Source organism: Lichenostomus cassidix, chromosome 3 (assembly GCF_008360975.1).
Source record: "Lichenostomus cassidix isolate B80296 chromosome 3, HeHo_3.0, whole genome shotgun sequence".
NCBI lineage: Eukaryota > Metazoa > Chordata > Aves > Passeriformes > Meliphagidae > Lichenostomus > Lichenostomus cassidix.
The window spans coordinates 35,437,131-35,463,957 of record NC_139483.1 but is presented as its reverse complement, the minus strand read 5'-3'; the positions used below and the strand labels follow the sequence as shown (position 1 = coordinate 35,463,957).

Genomic DNA, 26,827 nt, shown 5'->3' with positions numbered 1-26,827 from the left:
GTACTGTTTAAATTTCATGTCCTCTGCCAGTTAGTTTGACACATTATATTGCTTTACCAAGTCGAGAGAATGGTTCAAAATCAGTGTATCTGTTGTGCCCAAGCTAGGGTTACAAAAGTAATTCACACTTGTATTTTATGTTTTCAGTGCAATGAAATTGTGCAATGGATTCAGTTTGGCTGGGTGAAAAAAAATCCCATATTTGCATTTGCCATAGTCCTTCATAATTTATATTTGATCTGTCTGGCATTTGATACAAGATACAGGCATGGACAACCTGCCTCAAGCTGCCTACAATGTCTACAGAAGAGAGATCATCCAAGACAGTAAACGACTATTTCTCCAACAGTTGAATTTGTGCATCAGAATGCAAGAAACGCTTACAGGCTGAAGATTTATCACAGGTTTGTAAGATAAAACCTTATGCTTTATACTGTTAGTATACTAGACAAAAGCATGAAATACATGGCTTTTAGTTATCCTACTTCTTACAAATCCCTTCTCCTAGTGACCTGTCTACATTCACAGTATGTTCATTGACCATTGTTTTTATTTGTATTACACTTGTGTTACGATGCACCCTGAAGGTGGGGTAATTGAGGTTCTTATTAATAATAGATCCCTTTGGGGTGGAGTAGAGTGAAATAAAACTAAATGACCAGTGTTTATAAACAATATATATACACACATATATATAGCGGGTTTATTTCAGAACAATTTGGTTGCAAAGGAAAGGAGGTATGTACCCATTTTGTTTATTATCTGTAGAAATATAGCAGTACAGAAGCATAAAAATAACACTTAAAAAGAAGTATAAAGTAAAGAGAGAGAAAGGATAGGTAGAAGGCCTCAGAAATTACTTTGGGAGCACTTGGGGGGGGGTCTTTGTGGTTTATGACACCTTCTAAGTCATGACAGTGTAGTTTAGCCAGTTACGCCCCATTGGAGGGGATGAACACCTTCAGGCCTACACGTGAATGCCCTGATGACACCCCACCCATCCCACTTCCAAAGGGTCCTTTCATTGGCCTTCTCCCTTACCTGGCTCAAACCCCAGCTGTGGCCCCTGGTGCTGGGTGTGCACCCCCTCTGCACCTGGGCCGTGACCCTGCTTTTAGAAGCAAAGCACCCTCTGCTTTTGCAAGTGGCCGATTGTTTGAGTCATTATCCATTAACATTCCAGTGTAACAGCTTGACAAATTCCTTCAGAGTAGCTGTTCAGCGATTGAAAAGTTTTGATGCAGAGGAGAGCGAAACAATTAAAAGGGCCTAAGATTTAGGATTGTAACAAACCCACCAGATGCCCCAGCAAGTGGGATTTTAGGATTAATAGTTTGCTGTATCAGGTCTTTGTATTTGCTGGCTCTTGATTACTTTCCACAGGTGCTAAAAAAAAAATGTTACTGCAATTGCTGGACTTCTGGAAACCTATTCTGAGGTGAGTGCAGATTTGCATGACTGGAATGGTATCTTTTGCTCCTCTCTTTGGTATGGGGGCACATTCTTTTCATTGTTATTATTAATGTGATTAATCAGTGAGGCTTCTTCTATATTCTTTCTGATTAAACCTGCTGGTCATGGGTATGTCTCTAAGCTCTTTTGCCAGCATCCAAGAAGACTCTGTATGTGTGGATTCCTTTCTCTCGATTAAATAGTGTTATTTTATAAACAAACATTAAACTTTTATGAAATTATATGGATTCCTGAGTGCTGTTTGTTTAAAATTATTCTCTAAAGAGGATTAAAAGTGCAGGCTACTATGAGGGATTAATAGTGGCAAGAGAGGGCACTGAGTTCTGAGGCTTCTTGATTCATTGGGCCTTGACGGGCCTTTCTGTATCCCTCAGAAGAGCTGCTTAAAGTAGAGAAAAAGGCCTTTTAAAGCTTCTGTCTCTATACTTAATTTGGAATCTTGCAGCTATTTTTAAACTCAGCTACCCTGTTAAATTATTCATGCAAATTTCTTTGTCATGTGTTCACAGAAGTGCCTTGTTAACTCTTCGCAAATATTTCATCTCAAGGGAGGTGGTGCTGTGTTTCACCAACAGAAATGTCCTGACAGCAGCTGCCAAGCATGTAAAAGAATAAAGACAGCCTGCATGTATTTTTTTAAAGATTTGTCATAGCTGTTGATTATTCTCGAAAATGTGTGAGAGATCACTTTACAGTGTGTAGATAGGCTCATCCTGCTTTATATATGATACAACCCCACAAACTGGTTTGTTGCTGCTGCTTAGGGAGGAACATTTTAGAAATTTCTATTTTCCCTACACAATAAGTCATACCCATCAGTATAATCTTAAGTATTGAATTGTCAGCTCCCAGGATGTTGTTGTGCTATAGATCCACTTTCCCTTTCTGCTTCCTTAATTGCTACTGCAGAGGCTGACTGGTAAACTAATTACCATAGCACTGACATCCTTTGGCTAATAGAGGTGTAATCCAGGGATGGATTCAAACAGCCTGCCTAGAAGGAATAGCCTGTACTTTAATTGTATTCAAGGCATCACAGCAGCAGAGATCTATCTACTCTAGAAAATATTCAGGAACATGGTCTGTACAGCTAGTGAAAAAATTAACTGCTACACAAAGGCTGCATTTTAACTGTGTTCTTCAGCAGAAATTACCTCCTGCCTGCAGTAGAAGTGTTGGTGGAGTTGATAAACCTGGTAACCCCACAGAAGTGAAGCTGCCTGCGTGTTTGTCTCACCAGGTCCAGGCAGCATCAAGGCTGACTGTGTACTCCTGGTAAGCACACACACACAAACACATCTGTGTGTGTGCATGTGGCCAGCCACACAGATAAACACATAAAACCCCAGAAAACAGCACTTCTGCGAATGGAAACAGGACCAGCACAATGATCCTTTTCCCCTCTCTGGAATGAATGTCTGTACTGGAACATACAGAGAGACATGCAGCATGGGCCTCCTCAGTGACAGGACAGATGCTCATTTATCCAATAGCCAGCCCTGGATCCTTGTTTCCTCCAGCTGCAGATACCTGATCATGGCAAGACCTCAAGGCTCACTATCCCACTCAGTTTTCTTGACACCCACAAACAGGCACACACAGACTATGGATCTCCTCAATAACTGGCCTTGGGCAGTCCACCCTGTCAGCTGGCCCTATGGTACCCTCTCATCTCTAATCCTCATGGCACAGCAGTAAGGACTGAAGAAAGTATGGAGAGCTGAAAGTAGAAGCTGGGTAAATATTAGAGGAAGTGTCATATGTCATTGTCCTACTCTTTATCTTTTGTGGTATCTGGTTTCATTTAGTACTACCAAGAGGCTATTTGGCTAATCGGAGTGTGCTCTGAGCCAGAACTGACATTCCTAGATACCTGGCAAATCCACCTGCATGTCTGGCAGAGAGTGGGCTTTTAGCTGCCACACATTGATTCTGCGGCATCCAGACACTGAAGAAGCTGCAGCATCCTCAGAGAAATCAGTTGATTCTTATACAGAAGTTATTAGCAGCCCATTAACACTCTGCACCTGGTAACACTCAAGTGTGTTTGTTGCTGTTCCACAAGTGCAGATTTCAGATTTCATGCTTCTGTCATGGGCATTTTTGACAACCACAGAGCCCACAGGTGACCTGAGGTGAGGTGGTGTAAACACTGTGAAAATAATTTGTCTGTAATGAAATAAAGCTTGCCTTGAGGTTGTTGTCTTTGGCTAGCTTTCCTACAGAAGTGAGGTTTAAACAACCAGGGTGTGTCTTCAGTGACCCGGACAAGCTCAACAAGCCTCCTCCACACTGGTGACATGTTCTTTTGGTGCAAAGCTGGAGGATGGGCTACAGCCTTACTTTATTAGCTGTGAGAGAATCTGCTCAGGAGGAAGTCCTTTATCATCAATTGGAGCTCACAGCATCCCAGACACCAAAACCAATCAATCACGAAAGGCAAGTACACAGGAAACCAATTGTCTTTGTTTAATGACAACTGGCATCTGTGCAGTGGAGCACCTCACCTCTCTGAATAAATATTTTTGGGCTGCGGAGCCTCAGGCTGTGCGTGGGCTGCCACATTCCTTAACCTGCATGTAACAGCCTGGGAGCACCTGACCCATATCCACCACACACATCCCCATCTCTCCAGGGCCAAGGGGCCAGGAAGGGTGTACAGGGGTCCCCTGGAGAGGACAGCAACAGCCTGGGCTGGTTTGCTTCTTCCCATAGGAGAAATCAGTTTTACATGGCTTTTCCAATGGTGGCACCATGTAGGAAGTCGTGCAGCTCCAGCCAGGATGCTGCTGGCTAAGTCAAGCTGTCTGAGGGACACCTTGGACTCCCAGTCCAATGTGAGTGAGGGCAGGGAGGGAAAAAGCCATAACAAACCTACCCTACCCTAGGGAGAGAACAAACAGGAGGAGAGCTGAGCTCAGTTCTGGGGGTTGAAAACTGCAGAGCCTTGTGTAGCCTAGGGAAATCTACTCCAGTTACAGCCCTTTCATGAGCCAAAAGCCCAAGTGGCTGCTGCTCCCAGAAGTAACCCCTCTGCAGTGCTCTGGATCTCATGCAACAGCAAACTGCTCAGTATTACTTTGTTCAAGAAGCACCTGTATGGAATACTGTCCAGTGTCAAAACTAATTCCTTCCAGAGAGGCCAGGATGCTGCACAGTGGCCATTTACACCTCCCATGCCTCCACAACTTGCATGGTGAAAAACCCTACATAGGTAGGAAAAGAAAAAATCACAACTGATAAGACACAACGACAAAGCAAAGCTCTCATTCCTGTCCCCAGGAGAAAATTGTAGCTGCCTGCTCCAGGTTAGCATCACACCTCCAACTGTTCTCCCCAGCCACAAGATCCATATGTTTTTCAAGAAATTGCTGGTTCCCACAGCACAGAAAAGACAATAAGCAGTTGTGGAACTGAGTGATACAGACTGGAGAAGAATCATTCCAAATTGTCCCTACCCTGCAGTATTGGCATGACTGAACTCAAGAGAGAAATACATTTATTTGTTTCAGAAGGCAGATGTCATCAGCTGAGCACCAAGATGAATACAGCCCTTCTGTGCCGATGCTTATCTGAGCAGTAAATAGATGGCAGCAAATGTCCCCATGAAATTAGAACAAAATCCTTGCTTCTCAACATGTGCTGATTCAGGACACAGGAACAGTGCCCATGTGACAAAATGAACTGTTTAATGCACTGCTTGCTCCAATGAATGCTTTTAAGCCCTATATTTAGGGCAAGAAAAAAAGAAGGTTCAGAAATAAGGGCTAAACATTATCATGACCACAAGCAGCAGTAATTGAGCAGGGTCTGACTGTGGACATACTGCCCAGCTTTGTACAGTTCCAGTTGTGCAAGCAAGGTGAACCCAACCATTTCATTATAACAAAAGCAAACAAACCAAAACAAAAACCAAACAAAACCCCCCAAGTCAACCAAACAAGCAAAAGGTCACACGCTTTCAGCAGCAGTGTTGAATTTGTGAGGAAAAGACTAATCCCCCAGACCTCCAGTTTAGACTATCCACCTGGGGAAGGCTCCCAAGCAGAACACCTGAGATGCTTTGAATCAAAAATGAATGGACTAAAGGAAAATCAGGTAATTCTCACAGCCCAGCAGTGATAAGGCATCTTGCCAGAAGCTTTTATCTCTTTTCTCTTTAAAAAAAATTAAGTGGGTTATGGCTACTCTGTACTAACCACTACACAACTAAAAGCAAATACACAAAGTAGAATGCCTGTATTATTCCTTTGACATCAAGATTTTAGTCTTTAGGATGTAATCTTCCCCTAAATGTGTAGATTGTCTTATCTTCAGTAGCAGAATTGGTGATTGAGCTGTGTGCTAGTGACGTATTTCTTCTTTCTAGGCCTTCAAGGTCCTATTTCTTTATCCTCCTACCTATCTTGAGGCTACAAGATCCTTCATATTTTGACAGCAGCTTTTCTTCCTTGTGCCTGCCAAGGGCAATTTCATGAAGTATGGGATTCCCCTCCCGCAGCATCAGCTCACTGCTGGTGATGGACTGGGATGATTTTTGGCACAAGTGGTTTTGGCTTTCCCTAGCATGGCACAGTCATCCCAACATATGCTCTCATCCGTGCCTCCTTTCAGTGCTTTCTGTGACACTGCTGTGTCCCTGTGACACTGCTGTGTCCCTGGGCAATGCTGTGTGCCTGTGACACTGCTGTGTCCCTGTGACACTGCTGTGTCCCTGGGCAATGCTGTGTCCCTGTGACACTGCTGTGTCCCTGGGCACTGCTGTGTCCCTGGGCAATGCTGTGTCCCTGTGACACTGCTGTGTCCCTGGGCAATGCTGTGTCCCTGTGACACTGCTGTGTCCCTGGGCAGTGCTGTGTCCCTGTGACACTGCTGTGTCCCTGGGCAATGCTGTGTCCCTGTGACACTGCTGTGTCCCTGGGCAATGCTGCCTGGCAGCGCTGCAGGGAGCGAGCAGAATTACCCCTTTAGCCCCTAAATGAGCTTCGTTACTAGTGATGGATCTGAATCCACCTGCACGGCCTTCCCTTGGGTGTTGGCAACTGACCAACTGGAAGAAGTAAGCGCTGTTACACCTTCCCCTGCCCTGTCCTAATAGAAAATAATTTCTAAAACGCTGCCGGAGCGTTGCCTCGAGGAGTTTCACGGCAGCACAGTCAGGCAGGCTCTGCTGCGCTGCCTTCAGCATCCCCGCCGGGACCCCGCTGCAGCCCGCGCCGCCGGGGCACGGAGCACCGGGGGCTCCGTTTAGTAACTGAACTGAAACGATTTCGGTTTATTAATTTTGTCAATTCCATCCGCCGCCGAGCGCTCGCCGTGAGCGGCCTTCCCGCGCGCAAGGCATGCCGGGGGTTGTGGTCCCGCCGGGCGGGGGCGCGCTCTCGCTCCCTGGCGCGGTTTGACCCTTCCGCCGCCCCGTCCTCCCCCCACCTCCCACCCGTTGCCGTGACGCCGCTCGCGGCAGCACATTCCTGCGCGCGCTCCACGGCGGGGAGGGGAGAGCTCTTTTTCCGGGTCTGCCCTTGCCGGCGCCTGAACAGAAAAGTGAGTTTCTCGGCTCCTCCCGGGCTCCTGTCCCACAAAACAGCTACCTGCCCGGCCTCGCACCCGCGTCCCGGTTTAGCAGTGCTGCCCCGCTCGGCGGATAGGCGGAGACAGCCGCGGGGGGAGGCGGCGCCGGTGAGGCAGGGGGGCGGGCGGCCCTAGAGAAGCCGGGTGGAGAGCGAGGCCGGGGGCCCTGCGGCGCGGCGCTCCCCGCCCTGAGATGCCAACCCGGCAGTCGGCGGCGCAGCAGCTGCGAGCTGTGCGTGGGGCCGCGGGCTCGGGGGGCAGGGCGGGCAGGCGGGCGCGGGGAGAGGGGCTGCGGCGCCGGGGGCTCTCCCTCACCGCAGGGCGGGCTGGCAGGGTTGAGCCTCCCGCACGGGGCCGGGGCGGGCTGGAGAAGGCGGGAATGGCGGGCGGTGGGAGTGCGGGAGCTGGCGGCGCTGAGTCCCGCTGTCGCGCAGGTCCGCCCCACGTGTCCCGCCGCAGGATGGAGTTCGAGCTCCTGGAGAACGACGTGCTGGAGTCGCTGGAGGACCTGGGGTACGTATCCGGGGCGGGGGTGCGCGGCGCTCCCGCTGCGGGCCGGGGGCAGAGGGCGGCCCGGCACGGACACGGTGCCGCTGTCCCCCCGCACTGGCCGGGCCGCTGGCGCGCTGCAGGGCCGCGGCGCAGGGCAGCGCCTGCAATGGTCAGTTTCCGTCAGAGCCGCCCCAGAGCGGGGCTGGTGATGCTGCTCCTAGCCAAACGGGCAGGTTTTTAGCTGCACGGCCTTGGAAAGCGTGTCACTTCTCCCTCCGAGCTGATCTCCTTGATTGTTGGATGCTATCCGGTTGGTTACTCTTCTGCTCTACGCAGCGGTCCTACCTGAGGGTGGGAAAGAATAGAGAGACCTTTTAAGATAAGTCAGACAAGGAGAAAACTTTGAAGCTTCATATTTACTGGGAAAAACAAAGTAAAAAGAATCGTAAATAAGTGAGTGTTTTTCCTCTTTACACATTTTCTAGTGTAATATAGCTCAAGAAACTTTTGCTGTATCAACCTTTTATTTTATCAGAGTCAGTAAAGTTTACATAAATATGAAAGCGAGAGCACAGAGAACACGTCCTGCTCTAAGCTCCCATGTCTGTAAACTGTTGAGAGTTCAGAGGACAGGCAGCTATAATTTCACTGCTGCTGGTTTTATGCAAACAGCTGTATTTACTCACATTGGCCCCGTTCCCATTAATCACTTTGTGGCTAGAGTCATTATACTCCAACAAAGATTATATTTCCAGGCTAAGTTGGTGATGATAGTTGCAAATCTCGACAAATAGGCTTCTGTTCTGGGAGGTATTTCTCTGACTGAAATGTGAAAAGGCCTCTCTGCCATGATGACAATACTGTGATTGGCTTCTTTTCTCTGTCACATGTTTAAAAGGATACTAGTGGCTTAAGGGAGTTGTGATTTGTGCTCCTGATTAATGCAATTATAGACAGACAGTGTTGTTGGGTTTTGACATACAGTGAAAGCAGATGACCAAATAAGTAATATGAAGCAAAATTGACTATTACAATTGAAAAGAAAATTTGGAGGATGAAAGTCATGAGACCTCAGCAGTATTGGTAACAACTTGGGAAAACTACTGCATGTGTCTAAAGGACTTCTGTTTCCTGGTGTCTGAAAAGACAGGGGTGTTTGTGGTTTTATGCTTTGGCAGAAGCTGTATGGACTTCATGGTTCAGCTTACATTTTCTCATTAGAAACTGAAGACATTTCTAATATGCTACTTGATCTTTTTTTTATAGCATTGCATGTTAAAGAGCTGTTTCTTTTTGTGATTTGCTCAAGTGTTCAGATAGCGGTTTCTTCTCTTGTAAATCAGTTAGTTGAACTGTTGAAAAAGCAAACAGATGGGATAGCACAATATTACTAAAAGGGAGTGGAGCTGTAGAACATGTGCCATTGGCAGAAACAGAAGGAAAAAAGCTGCTTGCAGTTAGGAATCTGCAAGTTAGATTATTGGCCACATAGATGTGTAGCTGAAGTCACAATTAGCAGAAAGAAGACACTCAAGATGTTATCTCTATTAACGAAAAATTCTAGTAAAGGTGTCTCTGATGTGACCAGTGACTTAAATCCCAATCCTGCCAAAGAAAAAGGCTTGCCATTGCTTCATTTCTACTTTGATTTCTAACTGGATGCTTCTGTTCTGAGTCCCAGATGTCCCCATACTAACCAGGGTCTGAAATGTCTGTGGGATGGGACTTAGACTTGCTCTAGTTAGCTTCTTGGAAGTGTCTAGCCTACTGTGTCACGGAGTAGGGTTGTAATACATGAGATTACAGCTTCCCACCAGCTGCCAGTAGATTAACTCTGTTACAAATCAAGCTGCTCTGTGAGGTAAAAGTTATTTTTGAGTGTGGCTCCTTCGTTTTACTTGGCTGAAGTAGCAGGCCATACAGTGAAGGCCAAATCCTTTGTATGTGGTATTAAGCACAGGAGCAGAGTGAGGAGAATTACATTTCAATCTGAGATTTTTTTTTTATTCCTGAGGTTTGCCAAGAGTTGTCTGGACTCACTGGATTGCTGTGACGTGGTGGGTGGCTTTATGCGGAAGTTTCCAAGAGAGATTTTGGTTGGTCATGTGTGCTCTTGGATGTCTTTCTCTTTTGGGGGCAGTATATCAAAATAATTTTGTACATTTTTTTCTAAAATACTCTGGTAAACTCTGACTTGTGCTTTTATCTGTTAATAAGGCAGCCTTCTCCCTACTCTTCATCCTCCCCCTGAGAAATTATCAGTACACAGATGTCCTGAAAGCTATGTTTTCAAAGATCTGATCTGTAAACTCATGCCTTCTTACACTAGCTCTGACTTTTGACTTATTTGGCTTACGAAAGGAACTAATTCCATTGGTTTTTCTTGTGCCCGTTTAGGGAGGTTGGTTTTTTAAGAGAGGATATTGTCATGCAGATCACTTATGTAATACTTGTATCAAAGGCTTTGTTTTGTATGTCAACCCTTTCATATGTGATAGGAAATGACAGAAAAAATGCATTTGTTCAGCAGTAATTATTCAATGTACTGTAAAGCACTAGGTAGAGCTCAGGAAGGATTCTTGAAACTGCAGTTGCCCTGGATAGATTTATTGTCAGTAACATCTTCAAGAGATGGAGGCAGAGATGTTGCTACTGTACACAGTGACATTCTCAAGGAGGAAACCTTTGATGATGATATTTTGTGACACAGTGTCTTTGGTGGTAAGTTAATGTGCACAGAAATTCTGAGTTTACTCAGATATTTTCAGTGTGCTTTTTGTTACAGTTCAGCACAGGAATCACCACTTCAGGAGTTCAGCACTGCAGATGTGTTGTGGGTGTAGCTCTCAATATGTGTACAGCACAAAATAAATCTATCGAAGGCCATTGGTCACAGCAAACATTAATAAACTGTGCTTTTGTTTTACTTGTCAGTTACAAAGGTCCATTGTTAGACGAAGGAGCGCTGGCTCAGGCCGTCTCTCATGGAGCCAGTTCCCCTGAATTCACCAAACTCTGTGCTTGGTTGGTGTCTGAGTTACGGCTCTTCTGTAAACTAGAGGAAAACGTGCAGGCAACCAACAGTAAGTAGTCATAACTCTAACACAAACATGCACTGAATGTGTGTTCTTGCATGCCACAGAGATTAGGGCAGACAATATCTCTTGTACCTCAGGGAGTGCTGTCTGCACACTGCCAGATTTTGAATATTTTCTACCTTAAACTTGTCTAATGAACAGCCAGTAGAGGTTGAAATAATAGTGGGTATCAAACAGTATTTCTTCCAAAATTAGCTTTTTCTTTTAATTTTTCAACCACATTGCTTTTTAAAGTTCTTAGATGGATTTAGGGAAACATTAATGCTAGTGTGGTTTTTATTAGATCATGAGAATACTTTAATTCAATGCTTCTGTTTATAATTTTCATGTCAGTAATACTACTGTTCAAGGTAACATTCTTATGACTACAGTAACCATATTTTCTTTTTACTGTTGGTTACCTTAACTCTGTGCTTACAATTAATTTTTCCCTTTTCATGAAATGCTCTGAAAAGGAGCCTGAAAGTGATTGTTTGGTTTTCATTTTGGTAGAGGAAGCAAACCTTAGCTTTCAAAAAAAAAAAGTTATTTTTGGTTTGCTAGTCATGACATTGTACAGATTAAATTGTTGAATTGGTATGATAACTCACATTCCTGAATATCTAATATATTAACTCATAATGCCTTTATGAGCTTAGCTTTGTATTTACTCAGTGGCCAAAGGTTGCTGCCTTTTACCTCAGCATCTGTTACTTTCCTTTCTCTCTGTTTTTGACATGTTCACTCTTTCTACTTTGACTGTATTTCATGTGTTTCTCTGTAACAATACAGCATCTCACTCCTTCTAGTAGTATAAGGTTCCTACTGTACATTTTGTGTAAAAATACAATCCAGAAATCTTCCAACACCTACTTCAAATTCTTTAAACATAGTGATAGAAACATGTTAGTGGAGTATCAAGTCCTACTTCCATTTTGTATGTCTTGAGTTTGGGAATAACAGACATTTGGGGTTGAAGTCTCTTTTTGAAAGATAAAAAATGTTACCTCTCATCACAATTTTTTTTACCTAACAAATTCTGACTTTGTCAGAACTATCTGATATAGTTGGGAGAGTTAATTGGTATTTAAAATATTCCTGTAAAATTTGTGATGTTTTTAATGCCCCCTTTCATTGTAGAAATTGCCAGTGCCTGTCTGTTGTAGCTTGGAAAACTGTCAGTGAAACGTTTTATATTAATGTAGTTTGTGCTGTCTCTTTGAGGAACCCAAAGAATGCATTTGTCTTCCATTAAATAAAAACAGGTCTTAATATTAAATAACAACTCAAGCAAAACATACATTTTTTAAAAGAGCTAATTCATTCTAATATTCATTCACATATATTAGCAGTAAACGAATTATTGTTCTTTTCTCTCTAAGGTCCAAATGAAGCAGAAGAATTTCAGCTTGAAATGAGTGGGTTGCTGTCTGAAATGAACTGTCCATATGCATCATTAACATCAGGAGATGTGACAAAACGCCTTCTTAATCAAAAGAACTGTCTCTTGCTGCTTAGTAAGTTAAAAGGGTGCTTGCAAGCAAATCTGGTTTTCTGCAAGATTCATAGTATTGTTTCTTACACTTAATGAGATACTGGTTTGTTTACCACAATGTAGTTACCTAAAAATATGCATTATTTTTTTCTGTAATTTACACCATCAGAGTATTATACTTCTGGGTTTACCAGTCAATGTGTAGCCAGTATACGATCGAAAATACTCTGAGTATTAACGTTTTTTGCATTCATGAGCAAAAAGTTTCTCTTCCTGCTTCTCAAAAGGCACAACAAAGAGGGAATTGTTTGAAGACTTCTGCCAGAATTTAGTCACTGAATTTATTTAGCGTGGTTGTGAAAATGACCACTAACATCAGATGCATCATAATTTTGGAGCCCCCAGCACAAAGACTTGCAAGGTGCAACAAAACTTGTATTTTCCTACACTGACAACAGTTGGAATTGTTATGAGAGAATGTTTTATCCCAGCTCCCAGTTCTTTTGATCATCATCCTTAGTAAAGAGCTTCACTGTTGCAATCTGCTGATGTAAAGGAAGTTAACATTAATGGTGATGTCTTCCCTTTTCCACCCATCAGATCTCAGTAGCTAAACTGGTTTTATTTCTGCTTATGAAATGTTAGAGGAGAAGAAATAGTACTTGAATTTGTAAAAAGTATGTGATATTGATTCACATTAAAAAAAACCAAAAAACAAGTCTCAGTTAGAAATTTTAGTGCTAATTTTAATCTAATCTTAAATTCAACGAGTTAATATTTTATTTGCTTCCCCAGTTGCTGCTGATTCTTTAACTTTTGAGAACAGAAATTCAGTTCTGCCTTCATCTGAGATACAAGAAATTAATTACAGAGTAGGTTCATGTATTCCAATAGTAGAAAAAAGATGAGTAGACTTAATCTGAATATTTTTGATAGTATGTTAAAAAATGTCAGATGAGGTGAGGTAGTTGTTGCATTTAAAATACTTTGTAGATAAGCAATCTGCCCTTGAGCTTATTTTCTGTAAGCCAAGACATTCAATAAATTTGGCTTTTCTGTGACACACAGTTTATCCCAGAGGTCCTTTGGGATGTACGTTTTGGTAATATAAGGCTGTGTTCAGGAGCTGAACTCTGGTATCCCATCTGGCAGGAATACTGTGTTTACTGTCAAATGTGAAATTGCAATAGTGCCAAACTCCTTTTTTGTGTACCATGATAGTTGCATAGCTGAAGTGAACATATTAGGTATCCTGTTGAATGTGAGCCATAAAACTATTTTTTTCAGAGGAAACTTAATAACCCTCTGTAATGAAATGCTAGGGTATTTTACATTTTACTGAAATGCAGCACAGTTTATGTCACTTGAAAGATGTAGCAGTATTGCTGGGAGAGGAAAGCACCAAATAAACCTAAGTAGTTAGGATTGATTGTCTTAGTGTGCAGCATCACTAGAATGCAATTTTAAGTATTGGCATCTGCAAAAACAAAAAGTTACAAGAGTTTCAGGTTGGTTCAGACGAGGTCTGCAAAAAAGAATCAGTATCTGAGGAACATCTGTCTTACAGTGGTAGACTTAAAAACTTCTGTCATTGTCAGAGGAGGTTGAACGTAGCTTAAATGTGATCTCTAATGTTTTGGAACAAAATTCTCCTGCTAGTTTCTTTTTCAGTCAGTAGGCCTGAAAAGAGTGTAATTAATTGAAACTTCAGTGTAAGAAAAATCTGTGTAAAGTATTACTGAAAGAACTTACAAAGGATGCTTCACTGCTTTACATATTCTAAGAATTTTTTTTATTTATAAGGCATTCTCTATCTTTAGCAGAAGACATTCTAGACATCTAGAAGAAATTTTAGAGATCAGTAAGAAAAGAACACAGCATTTTAATCTTTTTAACTGTCCTACTTTTAAAAATAGTAAGCTGCTTTTGTACAGCCATGGGTTTACTTCCCTGCTCACAAGTGTGTCTGCAGTATCAGTTTTCCTTATTTTTGGAAATGTTTTTGTACATTATTGCTATGGTCACTCAGTATGATTAATGATAAAAGTATTATTAAACCTGTGCATTTTTAAAAATTCAAACCTTGAAGTTGTGACACCTGCAAACAAAGGCTGTTTATATCACTGAAAATTTATATCACTGTAAATGACACCTGGTGCTGAAATTTTGGGCATATACTGTGTTCAGAAACTGATTTTGATTTTACTCTTTCTGTTTGATAAAGGAGTTACAATGTGATGGTAGGCTCTTACAGTTCTGTTATTGAAGAGAACTGCAGCCATTCTAGCTTGTGTTTCATCAGTTACAGCCTTCCTTTCTGAAGTTGTTCTTCGGAAAGAAGTATATTCTCAATAGTACTTCTAAATGGGATTATTTTTCCACTCTGCATTTTGTGTGGGGAAGTAGATGAGGTTCATCCAGCATTTCACTTCTCTCTACTCATTTCTGTGCTTGTTTCCTAGAGCCTCGAGAAGTGCTTGCTTGTTTTACCATACAGTGCATATCCCTGTCCTTCATCCTGCTTGTTTCCATGTTCCTAGTTTCCTGTCTTTGCTGGGCAAAGCCTGAAGGAAAAGAGCTGTGCTCTGTTGAACTCTGGGATTAATACCTGCTGGAATCATAGGGATTTTTTCCCAGGCTTTAATCGGTTGTACTAAACCTGCCCTCTGTTTCGTTTATAGCACTGAATAGGTAATTATGATAAATATGAGCGTTTTGTGGATACAAAGTTTCTATCCCTCACTCTGTCTAAAACAGCCCATTTGCACATTTGTTGGTTGTAAGCACTTGAGTTTTCACTGGCTCTAAAATGACTTAACTCTGCTATATCTGATGGTCAAATCTAATTTTTCTTACCCCAGCATACCTCATCTCAGAACTGGAAGCTGCCAGAATGCTGTGTGTGAATGCCCCTCCTAAAAAAGCCCAGGAAGGAGGTGGCAGTGAAGTCTTTCAGGAGCTGAAAGGCATATGTATTGCTTTAGGCATGTCCAAGCCTCCCGCCAACATAACGATGTTCCAGTTCTTCAGCGGAATTGAAAAAAAAGTAAGATCCAAAGGAACAAAAATTGGAATATTTACAATGTTACTGTTTCAATGAAAAAGAGTTCTGCTACCTGGGCGTGATTTGCCTCATGTGAAACTCCAGTGTTTGGATTGTGGAGGAGAGTTAATGTATTTTACTGTGTATGCAGAGTCAGAATTTTGAAAATTATTTAAGAGGCTTTTTCCATGCCAAGACATGAGGTCAGGGACTACTGCTATCATCACCTTCCAGGGTGACTGCTCTAGGTTTTAATGCCACCACTTGTTACAGAAGACAGAAAATGCTGAGCTTAGGCTTCAGGAAGAATGTTAAAGAGATATGTTTCCAGGAAGTACACCTAAACAAATTGGTATGGGAGCCTAATGTTTTAGAAGTGTTTTGGTTAAAAGGTGATATAACTAAAGTAAAACTTAACATCTTTTCCCTAAGACTTTGTAAATTCTTGTGATTCCATTTATTTTTTTCCTCACGTGTGTGTTCTCCAGGCTGTTGTGATTTAAAAAAAACCCAAAAACTTTTGTATGAGTAACTTCTATAAACTGGAGAAATTAAATGGAATGGACTGTCCAATGCACAAACCAAAGGTTAGTGACAGAAAGATTTTAAGTCACGTTTAGTGACTTAATTTCCAGGATAGGGGAGAACAGAACAGCAGAAGGACAAGCCTTGTTAACTTTAAAGAACAGATATGGGTCTCTTCCAGTGCAGAATATTCTGTGATTACAAAGCTCCCCAAAACACATCCAGAGTTTGACTGACCTTTTAGTTGCGTTTTACTTAAGCAAAACCAAGCAACTGAAAATAGTGTTCAGTTTCTGTGCAAAGTATCCTTTTAATGTCCTTTTAATCTGGAAATTCTGTTTTACTAGTATATGTTTTTCACATTGTCTGTTCACTGTTAAATGAATTACATTAACCTTCCCCCCGCCTTAATCTTCCTTATAATGTATTGAAAAACAATCAGAAATTTCTAACCTACAGTTTTTGCAGAAATTGTATATAACTGTAGTGTTTATGGTCTGAACACTTCTGATGTTGTCAGCATTTGAGAAAGTAAAGCTGACTAATAACTGAAAAATTTATTTAACTTTGCAAATGAAAATCAAACAAAATGTGAAAATCAAACAAAATGTGAAAACTTAAATATCATAGAGTGAAAATTTAAGTCTCAACTCTAAAATGATGGTTATAATAAGAGGTCTCTCTTGAGTGTTGTTTTTAAAAAGGGAGTCTTCGAATGGCAGTAGTCTGATTTAATATGTGAAAATCAAGCTAACTTTTTCTTCACACATATGTAGTACAGTTTGGAGTAGGATATTTGTATAGTTGACTCTTTGTTTATGATCCACCACATTTAAAAAAGGATCTGCTGATACTTGAATGAACTACCTGTGCTATCTGAAAGCATTTAGGTTTAAAATCTTAAATAAATTTGGCTCAGCACTACTGGAAAACCAGGTCACTGAATGTGTTAGATCACATGCTGGAATGAACAGGTTGGCTTTTTTTTTCTAAACTACTTTTGTCCAAGTTTTTGTCACTGCTACTCCATTTCTTCATGCTTGAAGTCCTCAGAATTTTTTTGAGATGGGATTAAAAATACCGGTTGTGCCTGCACTCATAAAATGCAAGTTAGATTTAAAATTTCATATTAAAGATTTTTCTCCTTTTGATTGTAAAGAGGGGTCCTTCTTTAGGTCGTGTTGTATTTCACACAGTCTTAATACAACCATTTTGATGCAAATGTGGAGTGTTTTCTGAATTAAAGAGATGATGTGTAGAATAATCGCTCTCTCTTCAAGAGTAGCTATACCTCATGGTATCTTTGTTTTAACTGTGTATCTACTCTGTAGTCCCTTCTCTTAATTTTTAAATAATTATAGTTGAGACTATCAGAAATATAAAAATCGCTGCTTTCCAAAAAAAGTGTACTTGGTTCTCTGTTCCAGAGAAAATAACTTGCTATTGGAGGTTGCTTTGTCATACCTTTGACTGTCAAACAGTCTTGTCCTTTAATTTGAATCTTGAAAAGCTAATTTTTTTAGCCAAAGCTTATATTTTTATGTCTCCTAACAGCTAAAGGAAACTCTAGCAAAGGTTCCACCTAATCATGTTGGAAAACCTCTGTTGAAGAAACAACTGGGACCAGCTCACTGGGTGAGTAGTTGCAGGTACTAGAGCCTGTTTCCCTTTTTCCAGTATACAAAGTACTGATCTTGATTCTGTGTGTTGCAAAATGATTTTTCTCTTTCCGAAGACAGGAAGATAATTTTTTGCAGTATAATGTCTATGTTGGTACAATAAATGTACAGTAACTGATAAGATCTTAGACTCATGAAGCTCTATGTCCAGGTGCAGGCTGAACTTTTCCAAAAGAAGAGATCTACAGTGGTGGTGCTGACCACCATGCTTGTGCAGTAGCTCAAACTGTCCTCTCCTGCCCTTTGCCAGCACTGTCTGTGTGACCTGGCCCTGCTGGGATGCTGTTTTGTCTGCTTCTGGGGCTTCTTTTTAGCTCAACTATGGGTCTTTGCCTAATGTCCTCCTCTTTCTGTCATTTGGAGTAGTCTGCTTCCTTTGTAGCCTCTTCAAGAGGCAGGGAGTGTGCAGGTAGGAGCTGGGAAAGACACTGTACACCCAGGCTGTGGAGCTGTGATTTTCTCTGTCTGGGATTTGTCACATGCTCTTCTAGGAGGGTGGTGTCTGGATTAATCACTGCTGCTGCATCAAGCCCAGTGCTGTTGCTACTGCTGTAAGACTGCAAGTCTCTCTTGTCTCTCTTGCTTAAAGCTGCAGCACATCTGCTCCCAGCAGTCTGCTTCCTTCAGTGGTTGTATTGTTGAGACTGAAAGTGGGCCCCACTGCTTTCCTAGAGCCAGGCCTCTGTCAATACCTAAATTATTTCCCTAATGGTGCAATCTCACCTGCTGCTCTGACTAAACCACTGTTTGCTACCAGGTGTTTCTCATGATGACTTTTTTGCCTGTATGCAGATTGTGCTTTAATCAAGATCCTCTTACAGTACTGTACTTACTTTTAGTACTTTATCTTCACTCTTTGTCCTTAAGCTTACTAATTTTTAAGAAGGCAAGGGCGTCATATTTACTAGGACTTACATATGCCTTTTCTTCAGCTTGTTTCTTGTAATATTTTCTCACCTTTGCTTCTCTGTCCTGGTGGATGTTGAGAAATGCCTCGGCAGTGTGTGCATTTTTTGTGCTGTTAGAAATGGTAGAAGGGTGAACTTGAGCCTTTGAAACTTCAGGAAAATAACATCAGCAGGCATAGCTTGGCTGTGAGTCCATTTGACAAGGTAGGTAATTGCAGTCTGAAACCCTGCATGGTATCTCTCTGTCATACTCTCTTTCATCCATGTAGTTTTTGAAGTAGAAACATTTTATCTGTAATCTATAGATTGTTTGCAAATCTTTTTTTCAGGAAAAAATTGAAGCAATTAATCAAGCCATAGCCAATGAATATGAAGTCCGAAGAAAACTGTTAGTCAAACGTTTGGATGTTACTGTGCAATCCTTCGGCTGGTCAGATAGAGCTAAGGTACAAAAAACTTGCTGTGAAGTCCTGGTTGAGGGTAACCTTTTATAAGTATCTCTGGCAAACTGCATCTTTGTTTTGTCCTTCATGAGTCAAAAGTAATTACAGGAGTTGTCTGGTTTTATTTTGAGTTTCTTAACAAGTGTATAACAACGTAAGGTGATTTAAAAAATTTTACTAAAAACTGATTTGTTGGATTTTAAATCAGTTTCTAAAATGAGAAGACAGACCATGTGTAACTACACACCAAAGCCACTGGAAAAGATAGAGATCACCGATCCAATTTTGTTCAGAGTGCCATAATGTGAACCATTAGTGCTGTGTCTCGTGTGATGGTAGAAAAGCATCTTCCTGTTGACCATCCCTTATCTTACTTTGTGCTGTCCACAGCGATCAGATTTCCTTAACTCAAAGTGTGTCTGCAAGCACAACTCCACAGATGCACATGAGAAAAGCTGCTAAGGCACTACTTGTTCTTACCTCATAGACAGGGTAATATTTTATGTGCTTCTTTTGTTTTTGAACCGTGCAAGTGGCTGTGACATGAGATCTGTTCTCCCTTGAGTATGTGATACATATTCTGGCTTTAAAAATAGTTACATGGTTCCCCTATTTCGTATGTCTCAGAAACAAATTACAAGATTAAAAAAATAGTGCATATAATTTATTTTTTAGGACTAAACCAGATCTGCTAACATGCTGTTAAGTATGCTGCTGACAGTGTTTGAGACTGAGTTATTAGTGCTAAACTGAGACACATAGAATCAACAAGTGTTTTTTCTTGATAAATGTTTTTTCAAAAAGCAACTGTACTTTATTATTAAACTGTGACCTGTCCCATTTTCTGTTTCATCACCTGAGAAGGACTTCTACTGGTGTACTATCTCTTAAACCTTGTATTCTTCAGGCTTCTTAGCAAATGATTGAAGAACTAGTTGATTGTTTGGATATTTTAATAGAGAAGAAAAATTCTCAAAAGTGTGAATTGTGTTTAAAAAACAGGGATTACATCTTTGTCATCTTTACCCATGTGTTTTTTGATTTTTTTTTTCATAGGAATTCTCAGATATTTTTAACTTGACTAACTACATAATATTTTCGTAAATCCCTCAAATTGTGTACATGCATTTATATCTATTGAAATTCAAATCTTAAGTTTTTTTTAGAAGCATAACAATACAAAATTGGAGAATGTTGCTGTAGTATTCCAGACACACAATACAGTTTGTTTTAACAGTAACTTTTAGCATGATCGTAGTTTTTTTTATTTAAAAAGTATTTGAATGAAATAGTATGACTAAATAGCCACTTCTCCAGATAGTGGAAACACCAGGAAAAAAAAACAAACCCACGCTTACAGTTTATTATTAGGGCTTTTTTAAGTAAAAATTTCAAGTTTCACCTAGAACAGGACCTTTTTCTGCTCATAAGTGTTGGAGATGGGGTGATGCTGACCTCACTGGAATGGGTGCAGGTCAGGGTGCACCACAAGAGGAGGTCTGGAGACTAAACACAGATGTGTTTTGCTTTCATTATCTTCTGGACAATAGCAGTAACTCATATAACTATATGACACACTTCTATTCTGTGTTTGACTGCCTGGAAGTGATACAGTGTGCATGTATATATTGTTAAAATTGTCAGCTCATCGGTGTCTTGGCAGTTCAGTCAGAATTGTTTCCTATTTACTTAAGAAATTAATGTGACAAATGCTAGCTTTGTTGAAGTATTTCTTAGTTATAAAGTGGTTCTCACTGCCTTTTAATAACTTTTTGTTCTATTTGCAGTAGTGGCTTTTTCTTCAGTGCTGACTCGATTCTTTTGATGAGATGTCCCATTGCTTAATCTGACTGGGTTTTGTTTTTCTTTGCTCCAACAGAGCCAAACAGAAAAACTGGCTAAAGTCTACCAGCCAAAACGTGCCCTCTTATCTACTAAGTGCACTATATCAATTGCAAATCTCTTGGCGGCTCGGCAAGATCTGTCAAAGATTATGAGAACTAGCAGTGGGTCCATCCGAGAGAAGACTGCGTGTGCCATTAATAAGGTACCTTGGGTGACATATGGCTTGTTCTTTTAGGAATATTTAAGTAATTTGAATGTAGTAATAAATCCTACTTATTTTCAGGATTGTAAATGGAATTTGGAAATAAAGGATAAGAAACTTGGTGTTTATATGTTCCGGATTATGCATCAGTGTATTATGGATAGTGCAGTTTCAGCTGTTGAGGTTCACAGTGTCCCTTCTTTGGGGCAGCAAAACATTGCTGAAATACTTTGGATTATTTTCAGTGGGAGTAGGCCTGCTCTGTCTTATCAGAATTACTGAGGTCATTACACTACTGCTACCTAATTCTGTCACCATGTCAAAAATAACAGCTACATAGTAACTGTATTTCTGCTCTATGTAAATAGAATGTACTAAGATCACAAGGCAAAGATCCCATAAATTAGATTGCCCTGGGTACATAAATAGGTTTTAGTCAAGTGTGTAGTTCTAATAATGACATAGTAGAAACATGACTTAGACTAAACAATTCGCCTTTTTTTCAAAAATTAAGATTTTACAATAGTAATAGTCTCACAAGAATATATGTGCTGAACTTGCAGCGCAGTAGGTATGAACAGCAGCATGCTTGGTGCATTAAAATTGTGGAGATAGGTTCTAATTAGTTTAGAAGAAAATAGTGGTCTGCTGATTTGACACAGCCCATCCACCCCAAATAATTTCTGCACCTTTTTAGTGTTGTTGGAGTGCAAGAAATTAAGTAGTAAGAAGACAGGCTGACTATGTCATCAGACTACATGTATGTTTTACTAGGAAGCAGTACTGCCCTGCTGCTAATGCATATTCTGTTAACTTATCTCCATTATCAATATCAAATGTTTTCCAAGACAGTAACATGAAATAGCAAAGTAGCCTGCTTCCATTGAAGTTCTTTTGTTGTATTATTTTAAAACTTAAAGCAGTATAAATGTCCTGTCCCATTTTGTCTTGCTAAATTTATAACATCACACCATCCTTAGACGGCTAGACCTTTAGAGTCTTGCTTCACTCTGATCAGTGCTGTCTCACACCTATCTGTTGTTAAGTTTCTGCATATCCTTATATCATTACCCCTTACTGTAAAATAGAATTTTTTCCCTTTGTTTACCAAGTCAATGGCTTCTAAACAATTCAGAGCACTAGTTAGGAGAGAAACTGTGTTGCACTGTACTTGTGCTTATTTGAGTTTAGCACTCTGCACTAATGAAGAGTTTAGTGAAGGACTGTATTGGTGCTGCCCCTGCTGGTGTGCCTGCTGTTTGAACAAAAAGCATAGGCCTCCTGACTTGTCAGCAGTGCTTCAAGTACTAGATAAACCCTGTTTAATTTTTATTAACTGGAGACAGAGATCTGTCACATCCAAACAGACAAAAGTTTGCCTCTGGATGTAAAAACCTTGGAGTGGGTGCTGTTTGTGGTGTGTCTCAGTAAATGTGACTGTCCTGTGAGGTGTCACAGCTCCTATGGCAGGTTTTCCTTTCCCTTTGCAGGTGCTAATGGGCAGAGTGCCTGACAGAGGAGGAAGGCCCAATGAAATTGAACCTCCACCTCCTGAGATGCCACCGTGGCAGAAAAGACCAGAGGGTGGCTCACAACAAGGCGGTGGGAGAGGAGGAAGAGGTGGCTACGACTCTTCCTATGGAGGGCGAGGAGGTTATGACCATGGGGGTCACGACCGAGGAGGAAGAGGAGGCTACGACTCATCATACGGAGGGCGAGGAGGTCACGAGCAGGGAAGCCATGATCGAGGGGGACGAGGAGGACGTGGTGGTTATGACCATGGTGGCAGAGGAGGCGGAAGAGGAAACAAGCTTCAAGGAGGCTGGACAGATGGCGGAAGTGGTGGCTACCAGGATGGCGGCTACAGGGAGAGCAACTACAGAGATGCAGGTTTTCAAACAGGTGGCTACCATGGTGGTGGTGGTGGTGGCTACCAAGGAGGAGGCTATGGTGGCTACCAGTCGTCTTCTTATTCTGGAAGTGGCTACCAAGGGGGTGGTGGTGGTGGCTACCAGCAAGACAACAGATATCAAGATGGTGGGTCCCACAGTGACCGAGGGGGTGGGCGTGGAGGAGGGAGGGGTGGCCGTGGTGGTCGTGGTGGCCGTGGAGGTCAAGGAGGTGGCTGGGGGGGCAGAGGTGGACAGAACTTTAATCAAGGAGGGCAGTTTGAGCAGCACTTCCAGCATGGAGGTTATCAGTATAATCAGTCTGGCTTTGGACAAGGAAGACACTTCACCAGCTGAGGCTGCTAAAAACTTACACTTCAGCAGAGCTCACATGATAGAAACCTGGTTTCAGAGGCCTGACTTAAATGCTGCTTGAATTAGTACAGGTTTGCACACAGCAGGTGGAATCTCTTTGGGTGGGATGTTTTGCATTGAGCAAAGCACTACCTTGTATAGACCTCCCCACCAATTCCAACCTGTCTGAATGAAAGGCATTGTCATTACCCCCTGCACCCTAAACATCAACTAATAGCCATGCTTTTTGGATGTTGGACTAGTTCCCTCTGCTCAAAACACTTTTTTTCTGAATCTGCCTGCTGTGTTTGCCTTCTGTTTTGATTCAGAGAAATACCAAGACCTGTCAAACTTGTCTGTTATAATACACAATAAAACTGCATTTGTCCCCCAAATCGTTGTTGAGTTACACGTTCTAAAACCAGTTTGGAGTATTGCTTTTGGCTTGCTGACCTCTTGTTTCAGTCACGATGACACTAGAGGCGTGTGTGTGCACGCACAGGGAACTCCCTCTGACAAGCAGGGGTTTGTGTTATCTGAGCTCTACTGTGGATGCCATGTTCAGTAGCCTTATCTCCTGCTAAACAACGTTTTCCCACCCGCTCAACTCTGAAGACTGACCGCCGCCAAAATCTGCAAAGATCATTTCAAACTAAGCTAAATTGTGAACTGATAGTGTGTGTAGGCCTGTAGTTAGGTGTAGCAATTCAAACTGACCTGCCTCCATCCAAAACAAGTTGCTCCTCCTCCAAACCTAATTTTTACTTGAAATCAGCTAGAAGAAATTACAAACTGAAGTTTATTTTATTTGCAAGTTAATACCACTGGCTCAGCAAATCTAGGGCAATTTGTTTTGGGTTTGTCTTTTTAAAGAAATGCACTACGGCCTGGGAAGATTAGTTCCTGCCTGGAGGAAGCCCTTTTATTATTGCTGCAGAAAACAAAACCTGGCTGAGTTTGGTGTTCTAATGTTTGGGTTTTTTTCTTTACTGAAAGCCACATAATGCTTCTTGCTGGGTTTTTTGTGTACATAAACATTGTCAAGCTGTGAAAGAAAATGGCTGAAGGTGTGCTGTTGTATAAAAGGTGAGCAATAAAGTATCTGTATGTTCCATTTGCTTTAGTTTCTTTTCCTTGACAGTAGAAAGCAGTTGCTATAGTAGTTGGGAATTAATGGGGATTTCTGTCTGCTTCATCTATTTTATATTTTAATGTATTTTAGATTTTGTAGTTGTCCCGACTATACCATGTGTTCTGTCCGTTGAGGAGCTGTCAGAACAGGAGCAGGTGGGAGGAACTGATCTTCAGTTGCCCTAAGCTCTGTTCTGTTCCACCCTCTGACCTGGTGTAGCAGCATGTAGAACTCTCACTTGCTGTGTAAAGTTATTCTTAGGCTGTGTGAGCACCTGTCTCCCAGGTTTTGTTCCTGTATGCCATGTAAACTTGGTATGCTGCTTCTGGGAACTTTCCTGATGCTCTCCAGCCTTGTGGAAATGTAGAGTCCTGCTACTGTGCTTGGATCACTCCAGCAGAGGCTGTGCTGATGGCAGAGTCTACCTATTTGTCCTTGGGGCTAAGTCCAGATTGATGCAGGCTGAAGGAGTTCCTTGGGTTACACTGATAGCAAGAGTATCTGCGAGAATCTCTGTAACACTGGTGTTGCTGTAATTCAAGATAATCATGTAAATAAGCTGATAAACATCGTTTAGAACTGATTTGCCTGTATTTCCATTACACGGTCAGCCTGAAAATTTGCTTGATTTGTTGTGGCCACTAGATGCTGCTAGTGATTCACGGGTTTGGAAGCAAAGGTCCCTGTGAAAGGCTCTTTGGAATCTGACTTAATGGCTTTTCTCCTTTAGTGTTTCAAACAAATTTAACAAGCCTGATGGGAAAAACTTTCTGTATTGAATCCTGGTCTTTGAAGATCACTGATACAGATCTATCTCTGCCTAATACCATTCACATTATGAACATCTAAAACTGAATGTTGCTGCCTCACAAAAGTGGACTGATGGTTTCTTACCATGATTTCAGCATGCTCCAGAGAAGGTATCTCCCTTGTGGGAGAGTAATACCTAGTTGTAAGCATTAGCTGCATTCATGCAAAAATAATTACTGGGTTTCTTTTTTTTAAGCATTAAGGTTCCTACCGTGGGGTCAGTCCTGGAGCAGTAAATGTAAAGAGATTGGCAAATTTAAAGAGCCTTTTGCTGGGAATGTAGTATCTTCAAGCTGACAGCTTCCGCTTTTCTCACTGCAAAGAGGCTGGTGTTTTCTGTCAGTGCATCAGAGTGCCGTAAACTTGTTTCCAGCAAGAGGGAACTCAGGAGGCTCTTCAGAGAGCCCCCAAGTTGAGTTATATCAGTGCCTGCAGAGATTGCTTTCTGTGCCAGAGCTGCCAGTTCCTTTGCAAGGCTGTAGCTGTTGCTGCAGTGGATAGTCTCACCTTTGTACACTGTGACATGGTGAAATGATGCTGGGGTGGGGTAGGAGCTTCCCCTTCCTCCTCCCTGATAGCTTTTTCTCATCAATATGTGTGCTTCCCCTCCTCTCTCTTCCAGGACTTGGAGTAAGCCAAGTCCCAATTTATTGCTGTTTGAGGGGAAAAGTTAAAAAAAAATCAGAAGGGAAAACCAGGAGGCTTTACTCTTCCAACAGGAAAGAAAACACTTTGCTTCTGCCAGCTGTTGTTGTTTTTCCATACTCTATTGTTTCCTCCTAGTGTGCTGTGACTTCTTTGTTCCCCAGAGAAAACAAGCTTTGTATATGTGCAGAGAGCAGCTTTGATTAATGAAAGCAAACAGCCAGTGCTTTGTTATTCTCTGTATGATGCTCTGATATTTACTGTTTTCCAAACATGATTCCTGCACTGCTGCACTGGGAGGAATCTCTTAAATAGACGCTGGGAGAGGAGAGATGGGTTGTGGATATTATTAGACTGTGGTGGATTGGATATACGTGCTTGAGTTCATTGTGCATCATGATCAAAAGCAGAACTCCAGCAGATTAAGAAGGCAATTAAGTAAGCAAGCAAGGGGAACAGTGTTTTCCTCTTGCCCTTCCTGTTCTTGCCACTCTTCTCCCACAGGCTGTAGGCATCTTGTTCTGTTTTTTCCATCTGCCTTTTTTTTTTCTCTAGCAGCTTTTGTTTCCTGAAGGCTTCACTTGCATTGCCCTTCATTCCCTCTGTTGGGACCACTGTCTCTCGAGCATTGTCACTGTGCAGTAACATAACCATGGGGCGTGGGGCACACACTTGCTTCCCACATCAGGTGCATTACTTTGTGACTTGGAATACCATGATCCATAGGCACTGTAGTCACAGCTGGGTTTTCCTTGCAGGTCTAAGGAAGAGATAAAAATTTGTTTCTTACTGTATGAAAAGCAGTACCACAGCAAGGGAAAGTGGATCGAGCTGAGCTTGCACCATGCATCCCCCACCCCAGAAAGCCTTTTGGCTTGTGGCTGTTGCCTGAGTAGCTTTCTCTGTAGCTGGCTGGTAATCTCTTGCTTGATGAGATTCCTCTACTTCAACAGCCAAAATCCTGAAGTGTGCAGCTCCATGGTGGTGTCCCATGACAGCTGGTGGCCCCAGAGGGGCTCCTCAAGCTATGGATTAGGTTTCTCAGCCAGAGCATGTGGGTAACCTGCCTTAAGGCTTTGACTGCGTGTCTCCATAAAACTGTTACTTGCATCTGAATTGATAGAGTGGCAAGGGCCTCAACCAGCCTCAGGCTCAATTAGAACCTAGAGGCTTACCAGTCAAATACCTGATATAGGACTGGGGAGAAGGGGAAGCGAGATTCATGACAGTAGATAGTTATGAGA

At 41.9% G+C, this 26,827-nt stretch overlaps 1 protein-coding gene across 2 annotated transcripts; it reads left to right on the top strand.

Moving 5' to 3' along the window:
* Positions 1 to 6,958: 6,958 nt before the first annotated feature.
* On the top strand, positions 6,959 to 24,110 carry TSLIG3A (tRNA splicing ligase complex subunit 3A). 2 transcript variants are annotated; one of them, XM_085055280.1, is made up of 9 exons: positions 6,959 to 7,017; positions 7,479 to 7,557; positions 10,471 to 10,619; positions 11,996 to 12,130; positions 14,970 to 15,154; positions 17,231 to 17,311; positions 18,593 to 18,709; positions 20,586 to 20,753; positions 22,244 to 24,110. In XM_085055280.1, exons 2-9 carry the CDS (start codon positions 7,505 to 7,507, stop codon positions 22,997 to 22,999), a joined length of 1,644 nt encoding a protein of 547 aa, XP_084911406.1. In that variant the 5' UTR covers positions 6,959 to 7,017; positions 7,479 to 7,504; the 3' UTR covers positions 23,000 to 24,110. The 2 variants fall into 2 exon arrangements, with proteins under 2 accessions (XP_084911406.1, XP_084911405.1); XM_085055279.1 differs by lacking the exon at positions 6,959 to 7,017 and adding an exon at positions 7,079 to 7,152.
* The last annotated feature ends 2,717 nt before the right edge of the window (positions 24,111 to 26,827 follow it).